At 43.8% G+C, this 16,098-nt stretch overlaps 1 protein-coding gene across 2 annotated transcripts in view; it reads left to right on the top strand.

Moving 5' to 3' along the window:
* Nucleotides 1-16,098, top strand: part of LOC311230399 (SPRY domain-containing protein 3-like) — a 61,698-nt gene that overhangs the window by 13,513 nt on the left and 32,087 nt on the right. For both annotated transcript variants that reach the window (XM_084316667.1, XM_084316668.1), the window contains exon 7: nucleotides 4,841-4,990. In XM_084316667.1, the coding sequence (XP_084172793.1) occupies nucleotides 4,841-4,990 (150 nt within the window). The remainder of the gene's footprint in view (nucleotides 1-4,840; nucleotides 4,991-16,098) is intronic.

Here is a 16,098-nt window from a genome sequence, read left to right as displayed (position 1 = left end):
TGATAAGATAAAAAACCTTTATTTTGTGTTTACTGCAGAGCGGAGGGACTGGGAGACCCATGTTACTAACCAAACACTATATCAGTGATATAGCTGTCAGAATGTAGAGTTTGATTGTCTTACACTTAGGAGTGCCTGACTAGAGTTTGTACTGAACTTGATCCAGTGATTGTCTTACAGTTAGAGTGCCTACAGTTAGAGTGCCTAGAGTTTGTACTGAACTTGATCCAGTGATTCTCTTACAGTTAGAGTGCCTACAGTTAGAGTGCCTAGAGTTTGTACTGAACTTGATCCAGTGATTCTCTTACAGTTAGAGTGCCTACAGTTAGAGTGCCTACAGTTAGTACTGAACTTGGTAGATCTGCTTTTGGCTTCTCTGCCTCTACCTCATGGAATACCCTGCAGGAAACTCTAAAACTAGACACTCTAGTCTAGTGCAATGCTTCCCAATCCTCTCCTCGAAGCACCCCAGCAGTTCCATGTATTTGTTAAATTCCACCACCAGCACACCTGATTCAACTTAACAAGCCCTTTATTAGTTGAATCAGGTGTGCTGGTGGTGGAATTTAACAAATACATGGAACGGAGGGCGGCTACGTGGCGTAGTGGGCAAGGCGCTCACCATGAAATCTGGAGACGCTGGGCTTGCCTGTTCGAGCCCAGCGCTCCACATTTGCTTTCAGTTTAGCTGGTCGTCCGTACTAATACACATTGGCCGTATTAGGGGGTGGGAAACTGATGGGTGGGGATCGGGCGTTGTGGACAGCGACTCCTACAGGTCGGTTGGTGCGCCTGCGCAGTGGAATCAGGAAGTGTCGGGGGCAGCGTGAGCCTCCCACGCGTTACTCCTCGCCACTGAGAGATCGAGCTGCGCAGGTGAAAAGATGCGACTGCTGTTTCCTCATGTACCGGAGGGGACTTGTGCTATGTATGACTTAGTCCACATTGCAGCCGGCTTGTGGGAGGCAAGAAACAGCGTTCGTGACAGGGGAGGGTTGAATTGGATGATACGAAATTGGGATGGGAGAAAATATAGAAAATGGGAGAAAAAGTGGATAAAAATAAAACCAAAAAAAAAATCAAAATACATGGAACGGCTGGGGTGCCTCGAGGAGAGGTTTGGGAACCACTGCTCTAGTGTCTATGGGTCGGTCTAGAACCTCAATGACCAATCAGGTCACTGCAGTATGTAATTGTTTTTAAATTGGTACCTCTGTTTTATTTTTAATTTTAATTTTTTTTGCTCTTAATTGTTCCGATTGTCTGACATTTCACTTTATGACACTTGTGAATGGAACATCTCGACGACACTAGATTATTTAACCACTCGAGTATAAATAGAGATTGAATGAAAGTCGAGCAGTGACACAATTTTCTGTTGTTTGTCGTCCCTTGCCTGGGGTGGGGAAGGGGGTGGAGCGGTTGCCTGGTAATCGGAAGGTTCCCGGTTAGATTCCTGCTCCAGTGTGTGGAAGTGTCCTTGAGCAAGACACTTAACCCCTAATTGCTCCAGATGAGCAGGTCGGCCCATTGCATGGTCACCTCCGCCGTCTGTGTGTGAATGAATGGGTGAATGTGAGGAACAAAGATTGTAAAGTGCTTTGGATCAGTGTTACATCTACTGTATGGCTGCTTGTTTCTTTTCCCTCATTATATACTGTTAATATGTTATTCTCCTCTCCTTTGCCCTCTTGTACAAAAAAATTAAATAAAATGTTTTCTTGTTGTTATTGATTCGTGTCAATCTTCCATGTTTTCGCTATAGTGTCTGCCTTATGTCTCTGATCCTGTTTTGTAGTTTATTTTCTAGACCATGTTTACATTATTTTGTTCATATTGTTTATGGACAATGAGATGGGAGGGGTCCTACTAATCACCACAAAGTACCAGAAAATACCCCAAAGTATACCCCAAAGTACCCCAAAATACCCAAAGGTACCACAAAATACCACAAAGTATCAATAAATACCCCCAAAGAACCTCAAAGTTCCCCAAAGTATACCAATACCTCAATGTACCACAAAATACTGGCTCAGAGGTAGAGCAGGTCAACTAATGATCATATGGTCAATGGTTTGGTCAGTGGTTTGAATCCCAGCTCCTTCTGTTCACATGCCGAAGTGTCCTTGGGCAAGACACTGAACCCCAAATTGCTCCCAATTAAGTCTGGCTGCCATTGCTCTGTGAGTGCATGTGTGAATTGGTGAAGGAGAGGCAATTATAAAGCTCTTTGTGCAGTTAGGAAAGCGCTATATACGTGCAGTCCATTTCCCATTCCCAAAGTACCACATCTTTTAAAAAACAAATGTTTATTTTAATATATTATAATCTCCAAATGTACTAACATCTGTATTGAACACTGAACAAACGGTATACAAAACAACAATAATAACAGAACAGTATAATTTTTTTTAACAAATTCCAGTAATGACGGAAGAAAAGAGACAACAGTACATGACAACATAACAGGACATTCTAACTGTGTCATTACATTACATTCTGTCATCTTAAAAAAAAATTAAACATAGAAAAAACTAAATCAAATCTCTTATGAGCATGCATGAACATACCTTCACTATTCAGTGAAGAAGACTTTCCAAGGCTTCCAACCAGAAAACGTGCAAACACTGAAGACAACCATGACCCAACTAAGACTAAGAATTAAAGTCAATGACAAAAGGAAGTGTGACCCTGACCTCCAAGACAACATGGTTAACGTAAACAATTTCAGACAAGATGATGACAACAACTATGATTCACTATTCTCTGAAGACTTTCCCAGGCTTCCAAATGGAAATTATTGTTGAAAATTGAAAATAAAAAAGATTTGTTCGGTGTTCAATACAGATGTTATTACATTTGGAGATTATAATATATTAAAATAAACATTTGTTTTGAAAAGATGTGGTACTTTGGGAATGGGAAATGGACTGCACGTATATAGCACTTTCCTACCTGCACAAAGAGCTTTATAATTGCCTCTCCTTCACCAATTCACACATGCACTCACAGAGCAATGGCAGCCAGACTCATTGGGAGCAATTTGGGGTTCAATGTCTTGACCAAGGACACTTCGGCATGTGAACAGAAGTTTCAAGTTTTCAAGTTTCTTTAATAGTTGTCATACAAAAGTACAGAATACTTTTGTACAAAATGCTTCTTACTGTTACGCTCCAGAGACTGTGCAAGACAAGATAAGTATGGAATAAAATAACATAGTATAGCATGTAAATTAGAAGTAAAAAATGAGGTCACAGTGTTCAGTATAGACATATGTTCAATGTTCGATGCAGAATAGACGTAACTGAGTTACCATATAATATACAATACTATGCAGTGTACTAATATACAATACTATATAGTGCAAGGCAGAAATGGGATGAGGTGCAATTTAGGTACAATTTACAGTAGGTGTACGAGTTGTAGTGCAAATCCTTTATCAATAAATATAAAGTGTGTTTGTGTGATCTAAAGTGTGGAGAGTGGGTGCTGCAGTGTGTTGTTTGTTTAAGTGAGTGTGTGCGTGTGTGTGCTGTGTGCATTTGATGGTTGTTGCATAGTGATTATTGTTCGTTTAGCAGCCTGATGGCCTGGGGATAGAAGCTTCTTCTGAGTCTTTCTGTGCTCGCCTTAAGACTCTGGTATCGCTTGCCTGACCGCAGCAGTTCAAAGAGGCAGTTGTTCGGGTGGCTCGAGTCCTTAATAATTCTCTTAGCCTTCCCCCTGCACCGCTTGTTGTAAATGTTCTGGAGGGTGGGAAGCCCCCCTCCAATTGTGCGTTCGGCTGAACGTGTCACTCTTTGTAGTCTGCTACGGTCTTGTGCAGTGCTATTCCCAAACCAGGAGGTGATGTTGCCAGTCAGGATGCTCTCTATTGTACATGAGTAGAAGTTCCTAAGGATCTTCTGACTGACTTGGAACTTCCTTAGGCGCCTGAGGAAGTAGAGGCGTTGTCGTGCCTTCTTCACAACACTGTCAATGTGTGTGGTCCATGTCAAATCCTCGGATATGTGGGCTCCGAGGTACTTGAAACTGTTCACTCTCTCAACCGGTGCCCCGTCGATGCTGAGGGGGCTGTAGTCCTTGACCCCCGACCTCCTGAAGTCCACAATCATCTCTTTTGTTTTGCTGACGTTCAGGGAGAGGCAGTTCTCCTGACACCACTGTGACAGATTCTCTACCTCTTCCAGGTAGGCCCTCTCGTCGTTGGCAGAGATCAGGCCCACCACTACTGTGTCATCAGCAAATTTGATGATTGTGTTGTTCCGCTGTGCTACGTCATGGATGTACAGGGAGTAGAGGAGGGGGCTCAGAACACAGCCCTGGGGGGCCCCTATGTTGAGCGTGATGGATGAGGAGGTGCAGTTGCCTGCTCTTACCACCTGGGGTCTGCCCGTCAGGAAGTCCAAGACCCACTGGAAGGAGCTGGGCTTCAAACCACTGACCAAACCATTGACCATATGATCATTAGTTGACCTGCTCTACCTCTGAGCCAGTATTTTGTGGTACATTGAGGTATACTTTGGGGAACTTTGAGGTTCTTTGGGGTATTTCGTGATACTTTGTGGTATTTTAAGGTATACTTTGGCGTATTTTGGGGTATACTTTGGCGTATTTTTGGGTACTTTGGGGTATTTTCTGGTACTTTGTGGTGATTAGTAGGACCCGATGGGAGTGGAACTTTGTACAAGCCCTTTGGGCTTCGTTCCCTCCTTGCACTGTTCCTTTAATTTAAATTTAAATTTTTTTTAATAATGTGCTAAATAAATAAACTAAACTAACTATAAAAGCTGCTATATAAATACAGTCCATTTACCATTGTTTTACCATTTCCCCCCAGTTGCTGGAGTACGTGGGCAAAGGGAAGAGCATCGTGGACGTGGGCTTGGCTCAGGCCCGCAGGCCCCTCAGCACCCGCTGCCACTACTACGAGCTGGAGATCACGGACGCAGGAGAGAAGTGTTACATCGCCCTGGGCTTGGCTCGCAGGGTGAGTCCAAAGTCTGTCCGGGAGAGTCCTTGGACTCGGCTGTCATACTGATAACGCCTGTTTGAATGGGGAGATATCTGTACTTAAAGGGATAGTTAAAGCTGCTATAAGTGTTATTTTGTTGTTGAAATAAGTGGTTTACATGTTAAAATGATAGCTCTACATTCTGACGGCCATCACTGATACGGAGTGTTATGGTCAGTAACATTGGTCTCTCAGTCCCAAGTATTTCATACAACTGAATGTCATACAACTTGATGTAAGTGGTATTCTTTTGTTAAAGTAAGTCTTAGATAGCTCTACATTCCTGACAGCCATCACTGATACAGAGTGTTTTGGTCAGTAACATGGGTCTCTCAGTCCCTCCGCTTTGCTGTAAACAGAAAAAATTAATCTGGAATCCAGTTCCCACTTGATCCAATCAGGAGAGAGAACTCCACAAAAAATGGTCTTGACAAAAATAAGAAATGCAAACTAGTTTTAAGCAAATGTTGTCCTTGAAACAAGTCAAATAATAATAACAGTGCAGTAAGCAAATCTGGCTTGGCAAGATTTCTTGAAATATGTAAAAATATCTAGGATTCTCTCTCCTGATTGGATCAAGTGGGAACGGGATACCAGAACATTTATTTTATGTTTACTGCAGAGCGGAGGGACTGGGAGACCCATGTTACTGACCAAACACTGTGTATCAGTGATGGCTGTCAGAATGTAGAGCTACTTAACACTTATTCTAACAAAAGAATACCACTTACAGCACCTTTAAATTGTATGACATTAAGTTGTATGAAATACTTGCCAGTAGTGTAGTCAATGCAAAGTTATTGGCCTACTTACAGAGTCCCAAACTATCCCTTTAATGTTCTGTCATACTATGGCCATTTAGTTCCACATTTCCTCATCCAAAAAACAGGTATTTCCATCCTAAAGAAATGATAAATCAGATTCAGATTATTTTATTGTCACAGCTTTTTTAAATTGACATACATTCAGAAAAACGTGAGATGCTTGTTTTTCCCCGGCTCCTCAACCGTAGTAGATTTGTAAACACAATACACAACTATCTATACAAACTATACAATACTATTTACTACAATTTACTACTACAATTTAAACTATACTACACAATTCCTGAATGAACCTCTAAATCGTCGCTCATTGATTCCACCTTTCATATGTAAGATCGCTGAATTACAGAATATACAATACAAAGAGGTTTATTTCGTATTGTATTCTGATGGAATACTTGGTACAGCTTCTATGCTTGTAACCTTCAGTGCTTTTTCTCTATTGCGACATGGTGGTTTACGACCCACACTCACTCACGACGCTCTTCTCCCCTGCATACGTGAGATGCTGTAAAAGAACAGACCTTTCAAGCTCTGGTTTGGCAGAGATGTGCCTATAAAGAAGAGTTGGGTGGTTCGTTTGAACTGAGAGCATGTCTCATGATGCCGTCGGTCGCGCCATCTGTAGTGCGTTAGGGATTCTTCCATTTCAAAACCATATGACCGCCAGGTGAACCGTCTCCTTCATGATATCAGCTCTGAAGAGTCTCCTCGTCACTGTTTACTATCGTCCTCTTAACACCAGGTTGTCATCAATATCTTTATCATTCTCCATCATATGCTTTACTCTCTGTGGTCACCTGTCTGGAGATGGAAGTCCTATTCTCCTAGTCTGCACTCGCATCTCCTTAAACTCCCTCCCTGCCACCAGTGTGTCCTACACATAAACGTGACTTGGGCAGCCAGGTACATTTTCACCCACACAGGTACATTTTCACCCACACAGGTACATTTTCACCCACACAGGTAGATATTCACTCACACGGGTAGATATTCACCCACACAGGTAGATATTCACCCACACGGGGGGGCAGGTGGCGCACAGAGATTACGTTCGTCACCAACACCGGGAGACACTAGGATTCGCCTGTTCGAATCCAGCTCCCGGCGTTGCTATCAGCTTGGCTGGCCCCTCGCACTGATACAATTGGCCGTATCAGAGGGTGGGAAAGCTGAAGGGTGGGTCCTGGGCATTGTGGACAGCGACCCCTACAGTTCGGTCGGGGCGCCTGCTCAGCGAGGGTTGGATCTGAGGAGAGATAGTGTGGCCTCCCACACGCTACACTCTCCCCGGTGAGAACCTGCGCGGCCAGGTTGGCCTGCCCCAGGCTGCACATGCGTCGGAGGAAAGCATGTGACAGTCTCCGGTCTCCCGGACCAACAGTAGGGGAAAGTACGCAACAACCAGGAAGGGTGGGATGGGAGAAAAATCGGGAAAAAGGAGGGGAAGAAAGATAATAAAAAAAAAAAAAAAGATATTCACCCACACAGGTAAAAGAAAATGTTCAGACTGGACTTGTAATCTCTACAGAAATACTGACACTACTCTGTCACCTCGCCTGCTTGATTCCCTCATTACTTATCCACATACAGACAGCAGTAGTCCACACACAGACAGCAGTAGTCCACACACAGACAGGAGTAGTCCACACACAGACAGCAGTAGTCCACACACAGACGGCAGTAGTCCACACACAGACAGCAGTAGTCCACACACAGACAGGAGTAGTCCACACACAGACAGGAGTAGTCCACACACAGACAGCAGTGTCCACACACAGACAGGAGTAGTCCACACACAGACAGGAGTAGTCCACACACAGACAGCAGTAGTCCACACACAGACAGCAGTAGTCGGCAGTAGTCCACACACAGACAGCAGTAGTCCACACACAGACAGCAGTAGTCCACACTAGTGTTGTCACGATACTGGAATTTCGACTTCGATACGATACCTTGAAAAGTATCGATACGTCGATACCATTTCGATACCAAAAAAAAATATATATATATATATATTTTTTAAACAAATTTAGCTTTTGTTGCTGGTTGATTCTCCTCAGCTTCTCTCTGGTACTATAAGAGAAGATAAATATAACACTTTTAAAACCCTTTGTTTATCTTTAGATCACACATTTAAAAATAACTGTTCATCTCACTTCAATCATTTTTATTGCAAATGCAGAACATGGTATTTTCTCAAGCAGACAGATGTAAACACTGTAATCTGTGTTGCATGTACCTGACAAACTGAACTGTTTGTATTACAGTTAGTAACAGTTTCGATTTTTATTTAGAGAGAGAGAGAGAGAGAGAGAGAGAGAGAGAGAGAGAGAGAGAGAGAGAGAGAGAGAGAGAGAGAGAGAGAGAGAGAGCATTTTAGTAACGTTACATTTTCAACAAGATTGCTGCTATTTAAACACTTCATGGAAACGGGGTAACGTTAACCTTATGTCGACTGTAGTATTGTATGACCTCGACATAACGTTTAAACGTTAACGTTACTCCGTTTCCATGCAGTAATTATAAATGTGGCCAGCTAAGCTAAGCTAACGGAGCTAACGGCTAGCAGTAGCTAACGTTAGCTGATAGCTGTAGCTGTAACGTTACAACGAATCAGCTGTTGATATTATGCGCCATCAGTAGACAACGTATCATGTATTAAACTAGAGTTAATGGTTTAATGCTTCAGTCACAGTGACGTTGAAAGAGCAGCTGTCACGAACCTCTTTCATTTCTTTATGGAGATCCGCGCTGGCACTGCTCTGTAACACCGCTTGCAAATAGCATTGGGGCATTTTTAGCTTGTCCTTCGTTGTTTACTTCAAACCCGAAGTACCTCCAAACAGCACTTCTGCTGTTTTCTTTATCCACAAGCACAAGTTGCGGAGGCTCTGCATTTGCCATCTTCAGCTAAAATGTCTGAAGACGGCTCTGTGAGGGGGAGGGCTGGACTCGGAGGAGGCGGAGGGGCAAGCATGCTCTGAACAGCGTGTCAACAACTTGCTGTAGAACACTCGCCAGCTGGTACCGATACTGCAGAAAGTATCGGTATTTCGGGAAATTAGTATCGAAGCCGTTTTAAATATTCAGTATCGATATGTATCGATACTTCGATATTTTTGACAACACTAGTCCACACACAGACAGCAGTAGTCCACACACAGACAGCAGTAGTCGGCAGTAGTCCACACACAGACAGCAGTAGTCCACACACAGACAGCAGTAGTCCACAGACAGCAGTAGTCCACACACAGACAGCAGTAGTCGGCAGTAGTCCACACACAGACAGCAGTAGTCCACACACAGACAGCAGTAGTCCACACACAGATGGCAGTAGTCCACACACAGACAGCAGTAGTCCACACACAGACAGCAGTAGTCCACACACAGACAGCAGTAGTCGGCAGTAGTCCACACACAGACAGCAGTAGTCGGCAGTAGTCCACACACAGACAGCAGTAGTCCACACACAGACAGCAGTAGTCCACTCACAGGCAGCAGTAGTCCACACACAGACAGCAGTAGTCCACACACAGACAGCTGTAGTCCACACACAGACAGCAGTAGTCGGCAGTAGTCCACACACAGACAGCAGTAGTCCACACACAGACAGCAGTAGTCCACTCACAGGCAGCAGTAGTCCACACACAGACAGCAGTAGTCCACACACAGACAGCAGTAGTCCACACACAGACGGCAGTAGTCCACACACAGACGGCAGTAGTCCCACTCCTGCTCCTGGCCCTGGGACCCCCATCCCCCAAACCCCCACGTCCAGTGGTGACTAGGGCTGTCAGAATTTCACCATAGGTTTCAACATAACCGCGGTTAGAAAATGTCATGGTTTCACCATAACCACGGTTAGAAAACGTCACGGTTTCACCATAACCACGGTTAGAAAACGTCACGGTTTCACCATAACCATGGTTAGAAAACGTCACGGTTTCACCATAACCACGGTTAGAAAATGTCACGGTTTCACCATAACCACGGTTAGAAAATGTCACAGTTTCCAAATACCACTTTTTCCAAACTACAAGTATTTTCAGAAGCTACAATATCTAGCTACGGTATTCAGCCCTGTATTTTGCCCCTTGAAAACTCTTGCGCAAGTCACTTTTTCTGTGGGGGTTGGTGAAAACAAACCAGCAGTAACCCGTTGTTGGTGTTGGAGTCTGAGTGAGTTCCAGTGCTGCTGACGAGACTTGCTGTGGCAGAGGGACCTTAACCCTTTCACTACCACACTACGGAAGGTTAACCTTTCACTGCCACACTACATAAGGTTAACCTTTCACTGCCACACTACATAACGTTAACCTTTCACTACCACACTACATAAGGTTAACCTTTCACTACCACACTACAGAAGGTTAACCTTTCACTACCACACTACAGAAGGTTAACCTTTCACTGCCGGGGGCGGCTAGGTGGTGTAGTGGGCAAGGCGCTCGCCATCAACGGTGGAGACGCTGGGTTCGAATCCAGCTCTCGGCGTTGCTATCAGCTTGGCTGGTCGTTCATACTAACACAATTGGCAGTGTTAGGGGTGGGAAAGCTGATGGGTGGGTCCTGGGCGTTGTGGACAGCGACCCCTACAGTTCGGTCGGGGCGCCTGTACAGCGAGGGTAGGATCTGGAGGGAGGTAGTGTGACCTTCCAGGCTGGCTGCTGGCTGGCTGCACATGTGTCGGAGGAAAGCATGTGACAGTCTCCGGCCTCCCGGACCAACAGTAGGGGGGAGTGCGCAACAACCAGGAAGGGGGTTGGGAATTGGCATAACGACTAACAGTGGGATGGGAGAAAAATCGGAAAAAGGAGGGGGAAAAAAGATTTTTATTTGTTAAAACTTTCACTGCCACACTACAGAAGCTTAACCTTTCACTACCACACTACGGAAGGTTAACCTTTCACTGCCACACTACAGAAGGCTAATCTTTCACTGCCACACTACAGAAGGTTAACCTTTCACTACCACACTACAGAAGGTTAACCCTGTTCTGTAGTGTGGTTGTGAAAGGGCTAACCTTCTGTATTGTCGCAGTGAAAGGGTTAGCCATTTGGTAGTGTGGTAGTGAAAGGGTTAAATTGTCAGTGTGGGAGCATTCTGTATAACTATAAAAGATTAATGACCAGGGGGTTGTTGAAGACTGATATCCAAAACATGCAACGAAAAGTAACTGCCAAAGGGTTAAGGTTGCCGCGGTGATGTGGAATTTCCCACGACTAATTAACTAATCAACTAAGGTGACACCAGACATTTGACAAAATGACACTCAATATCTGTTGAGTGCTTACTTTGATCGTTAGCGTTATGCGGCTACATTGATCCACTGTGTCTGTCCGTCTACGTCAGTTTTTAATACATTTTCCAATAACTAGTATCCATTAGTTGGACAGACAGAGTGGGCAAGTAATGTACTCTGGATGCCTGAACACTGAGTAAAACAGGTCTCACCGGCTGCCGTGGCAAGACGACTACAAGGGGTCCAACAAGTTTCAAGTTTCTTTAATAGTTGTCATACAGAAGTACAGAATACTTTTATACAAAATGCTTCTTACTGTTACGCTCCAGAGACTGTGCTAGACAAGATAAGTATGAAATAAAATAAGAAATGAAATAAAATAGTATAGCATGTAATAGAAGTAAAAATAGAAGTCACAGTGTTCAGTATAGACATATGTACAATGTACATGTCTAACGTTGTGCATCTTTGAGATCATTATCCATCCCGTTTGCACAACTCAACGTACAAAGATCGTAACCCGGCGCTAACGTACTAAGCTGACCCTCTCTCTCTCTCTCTCTCTCTCTCTCTCTCTCTCTCTCTCTCTCTCTCTCTCTCTCTCTCTCTCTCTCTCTCTCTCTCTCTCTCTCTCTCTCTCTCTCTCTCTCTCTCTCTCTCTCTCTCTCTCTCTCTCTCTGTATATTCCCATTTGACCATTTTCAGTAGCTAAACGTAGTACACTATAAAAACTAACTGGATAGTTGATGATGATAATAAATAGTTTAGTTCATTAGCTATATTGGAAATATTCGAAAATCATTAAGTCTGCTAATAGGCCACTGCCACTCTCTGTGTAATTCTGCTATAGGCTACTCTTTTTGACATCATATTTTACAATCCTAATGCAGAAAAAGAGGTCCTGCAGCCTGTGACCTTACATTTTTATATACCGGTACATAAATCTTAATTTAGATTGCACAGTTGTACAGCCCTGGCCTATTTTTTTTAATAAAATGTTTACTTATAATTATAATTATACTATATTCTATTGTGCTTCTATTTCATTTAGTTTATATCCCATTTTATTTTATTACACCTTTTTATTTTACGGTTGTACAGCCCTGGCCTCTTTTTATTTCATAATTCTATTCTATTCTATTCTATTTTTCCTTTATTCCACCTTTTTATTTTATTGTCTGTCCGTTAATGTCGCACAGAAAATGACCAAATAAAAATTCCTTGTATGTGAAAACTACTTGGCAATAAAGACCTTTCTGATTCAGATTCTGATACAAAAACAATAGTATAAAACTTTTTTGAAAAGGAAAAAAGATATTATAATATTAACAATAAAAAAATCTATAATAAAGACTACATAAGTCGAAATATATATAAATAAATCTTTAAAAAAGAAAAGGATAGGGGCGCCTGAGTGGCGAACCACGTAACACGCTGCGTCGCGGCACGGCCGACCCGGCTTCGATTCCCGGACCCGGCGTTCTTTGCCAAATGTCTTCCCCTGCACTGTCTCCCATTCTTCCTCTCTCTTTCTCTCTCTACCGGACTGCCGGTAGTAAAAACCAATAAAAAATCTACCAAAAAAATATAAAAAATTAAATAAAAGGATAATAATCATAGGAGTGGCTGGGTGGCATAGCGGAGATTGCGCTTGTCACCAATGCAAGAGACTCCGGTCTCGACTCCCTGAGTCGGCGTTGCCTGCGGCTTGGGCCAGTCGTCATACTATCTCAATTGGCAGAGGTAGCGGGTGGAAAGTCCATGGGTAGGGATTGGACGCTGAGAGTCCGCGCTGTCTGGTGAAAAGATCTGACAGGCTGCCTCCTCGTGTACCGGAGGGGACACGTGATGCAAGGCTTCTATCCTCCCTACAGCCGACCAGTGGGAGGCACAGTCTAGCAACGTTCAAGACAGGGGATAAGGGGCGGTCAGGTGGCGTAGCGGAGATTGCGTTCGTCACCAACCCCGGAGACGCTGGATTCGCCTGTTCGAATCCAGCTCACAGCTCCGGGGTTGTCACCAGCTTGGCTGGCCGTTCACACTAATACAATTGGCAGTATTAGAGGGTGGGAGAAGCTGGCGGGGTGGGTCCGGGTCGTTGTAAACAGCGACTCCTACAGTTCGGTCGGGGCGCCTGCTAAGCGCGGATAGGATCTAAGTGGGATAGTGTGATCCTTCCACACGCTACGCCCTCTCAGTGAGAGTCCACGCTGCCAGGTGAAAAGAAGCGGTTGATTGGCTAGACGTGTGTCGGAGGAAGCACGTGATAGCCTCCACTCTCCCAGACCGACTGTGGGGGGTAAGTGCGCAGCGACCAGGAAGGGGATTGGGAATTGGCATAACGACTAACATTGGGATGGGAGAAAGGAGGGGGGAAAAGATATATATTAAAAAAAAAAAAAAAAAAAAAAAAAAAAAAAAGACAAGGGAGGGGAGAATTGAAGGTGAGAATTGGCGATACGAAATTGGGATGGGAGAAAAATAGAAAAAATAAGGAGAAAAAGTGGATAAAAAAATTTAAAAGGATAATAATCATGAAAACCGTGAAACAGTGATATTTCCTCAGACAGAAATCGTACCATCCAAAATCTCAACATTGTGACGTCTCAACCGGCACCCTGAGGGGAACCACTGCAGTCACCCACCAACTCCCCCACTGTTTCCACCTGGTGACCCGAATGACCCAAGAGGGAAGAAAAAGAGCCCAAGACAGAGACAGAACCATGAGGAGAGACCAGAGGGAGGGGGGAGATCAGAGGGAGGGGGGAGACCGGAGGGAGGGGGGAGACCAGAGGGAGAGGGAGACCGGAGGGAGAGGGAGACCGGAGGGAGAGGGAGACCAGAGGGAGGGTGGAGATCAGAGGGAGGGGGAGACCAGAGGGAGAGGGAGACCGGAGGGAGAGGGAGACCAGAGGGAGAGGGAGACCAGAGGGAGGGGGGAGACCAGGGGGAGACCAGAGGGAGGGGGGAGACCGGAGGGAGGGTGGAGACCGGAGGGAGAGGGAGACCAGATGGAGGGGGGATATCAGAGTGAGTGGGAGACGGGGCATTATAGTACTGGAGCTGGACGTCACAACCGTGACAAACCACTTGTCGGGACGTTTCCACAACAGTTCAGTGAACTGTAGTTTGCGTCAGAGATTTAATCAACGGTTGATTGATTGTCCCGTTTAATGATGATGACAGATAATTTTCTTAAGAAAGCTCCTCCCACGCACCTCTAGATCTACACTGCACGTCACGCCCTCAGGCTGGAGGGCAGTGAAGAATGAAGTCCTTTCATTTCCCCAATTTGTGTTCCGGGAATTATTTCCTATAGTGTTGTCTGTGGTTTTGGTGAGGAATGATACAAATCCGTCACCCCCCCCCCCCCCCCCCCATTCCTGAGGTTTCAGTCCAACTTACCTCCTACCAGGAAACAATGAAGCATCCTTCCTTCAACCTTACCTAGGATAACAATCGCCAAAAGCCCACTTGTGTTGAGAGCGATCTCAAGTTAACTGTGGATAATGGAGCGGTTGAGTGCATTCCTTTGCCACCCTGTATTCCCAAACTTCACGCTTTATCTCTACTCGTCTCTTAAAATAACTTTACGCGCCGATTATTGTTTACAACTTAACCATCTTCCCTCTTTGACTGTTTTCCATCTCCTTTCTGGAATGAATTCTGTACGACCTAATGAAGAAAAGAAAACAAGCAAACAAGAGTTCCTCATAAAACAGTTAGATTAGATTAGATTAAAATGTAGTGTCATTATTAAGCACAAGTACAGTACAATGAAAAGACGTTTGGCATCCAACCAGAGTGCAAATGTAACAGTAAAGTGCTATAGTAATATACAATGTACAGGTCATTAAACTGGGTATAAAATATATAGATTAGTACTACTGCGTAATAGTGATAATCAGATATATGTACAGAGTTGTAGTATTAATATGTACAGTGATGCAGGTATAAATACACTATGGTAGTAAGTCATACTGGTCAGCAGTGTAATTAGTAAGAGTAGGTAAGGGATATGTAATAGATATCTATAGATATGTAAAAATTATTATATGCAGGTATGTACACACGGATGTGGATATATATATTCTTAGTCTTACCATATACATATATTCTTACATATACTGTATCCACATATTATAATATATATGGTATATACAGCATTACTGTACATGCTATCATACAGTTAGTTATGAGTTATATGGGTTATATGCAGGTGTATAGTAGGTATATAAAATAATTATATGCATTATGCACATACTGTATATTCAGACAGATATAGATATATATATATATGCTGTAAATATAATTGTATATATATACAGTATATACAGCACTATTGTACATGCTATCATACAGAGATATATGAGTAGACTATAGTTTGAGGTAGGTAATTATGATTACAGTGTAGGGCAGTTGTAGACAGTTAAAGTAGTAGGTAGGTAATAAATTGAGCATAGGCAACAGAGTTCAAAGTTCGTACAGTATGGGTAACATAGCCTAGGGTCTAGGCAATGGAGTCAAGAGTTCAGAGATTATATGGTGGGTGGGGGGGGGGGAATTGGCATAACGACTAACATTGGGATGGGAGAAAGGAGGGGGGAAAAGATATATATTAAAAAAAAAAAAAAAAAAAAAAAAAAAAAAAAAAAAAAAAGACAAGGGAGGGGAGAATTGAAGGTGAGAATTGGCGATACGAAATTGGGATGGGAGAAAAATAGAAAAAATAAGGAGAAAAAGTGGATAAAAAAATTTAAAAGGATAATAATCATGAAAACCGTGAAACAGTGATATTTCCTCAGACAGAAATCGTACCATCCAAAATCTCAACATTGTGACGTCTCAACCGGCACCCTGAGGGGAACCACTGCAGTCACCCACCAACTCCCCCACTGTTTCCACCTGGTGACCCGAATGACCCAAGAGGGAAGAAAAAGAGCCCAAGACAGAGACAGAACCATGAGGAGAGACCAGAGGGAGGGGGGAGATCAGAGGGAGGGGGGAGACCGGAG

This window comes from Notolepis coatsorum, assembly GCF_963971535.1.
Source record: "Notolepis coatsorum genome assembly, chromosome: 6".
Taxonomy (NCBI): Eukaryota; Metazoa; Chordata; class Actinopteri; order Aulopiformes; family Paralepididae; genus Notolepis; species Notolepis coatsorum.
The sequence above is the reverse complement of the archived record's forward strand: the minus strand, read 5'-3'. Positions and strand labels throughout refer to the sequence as shown.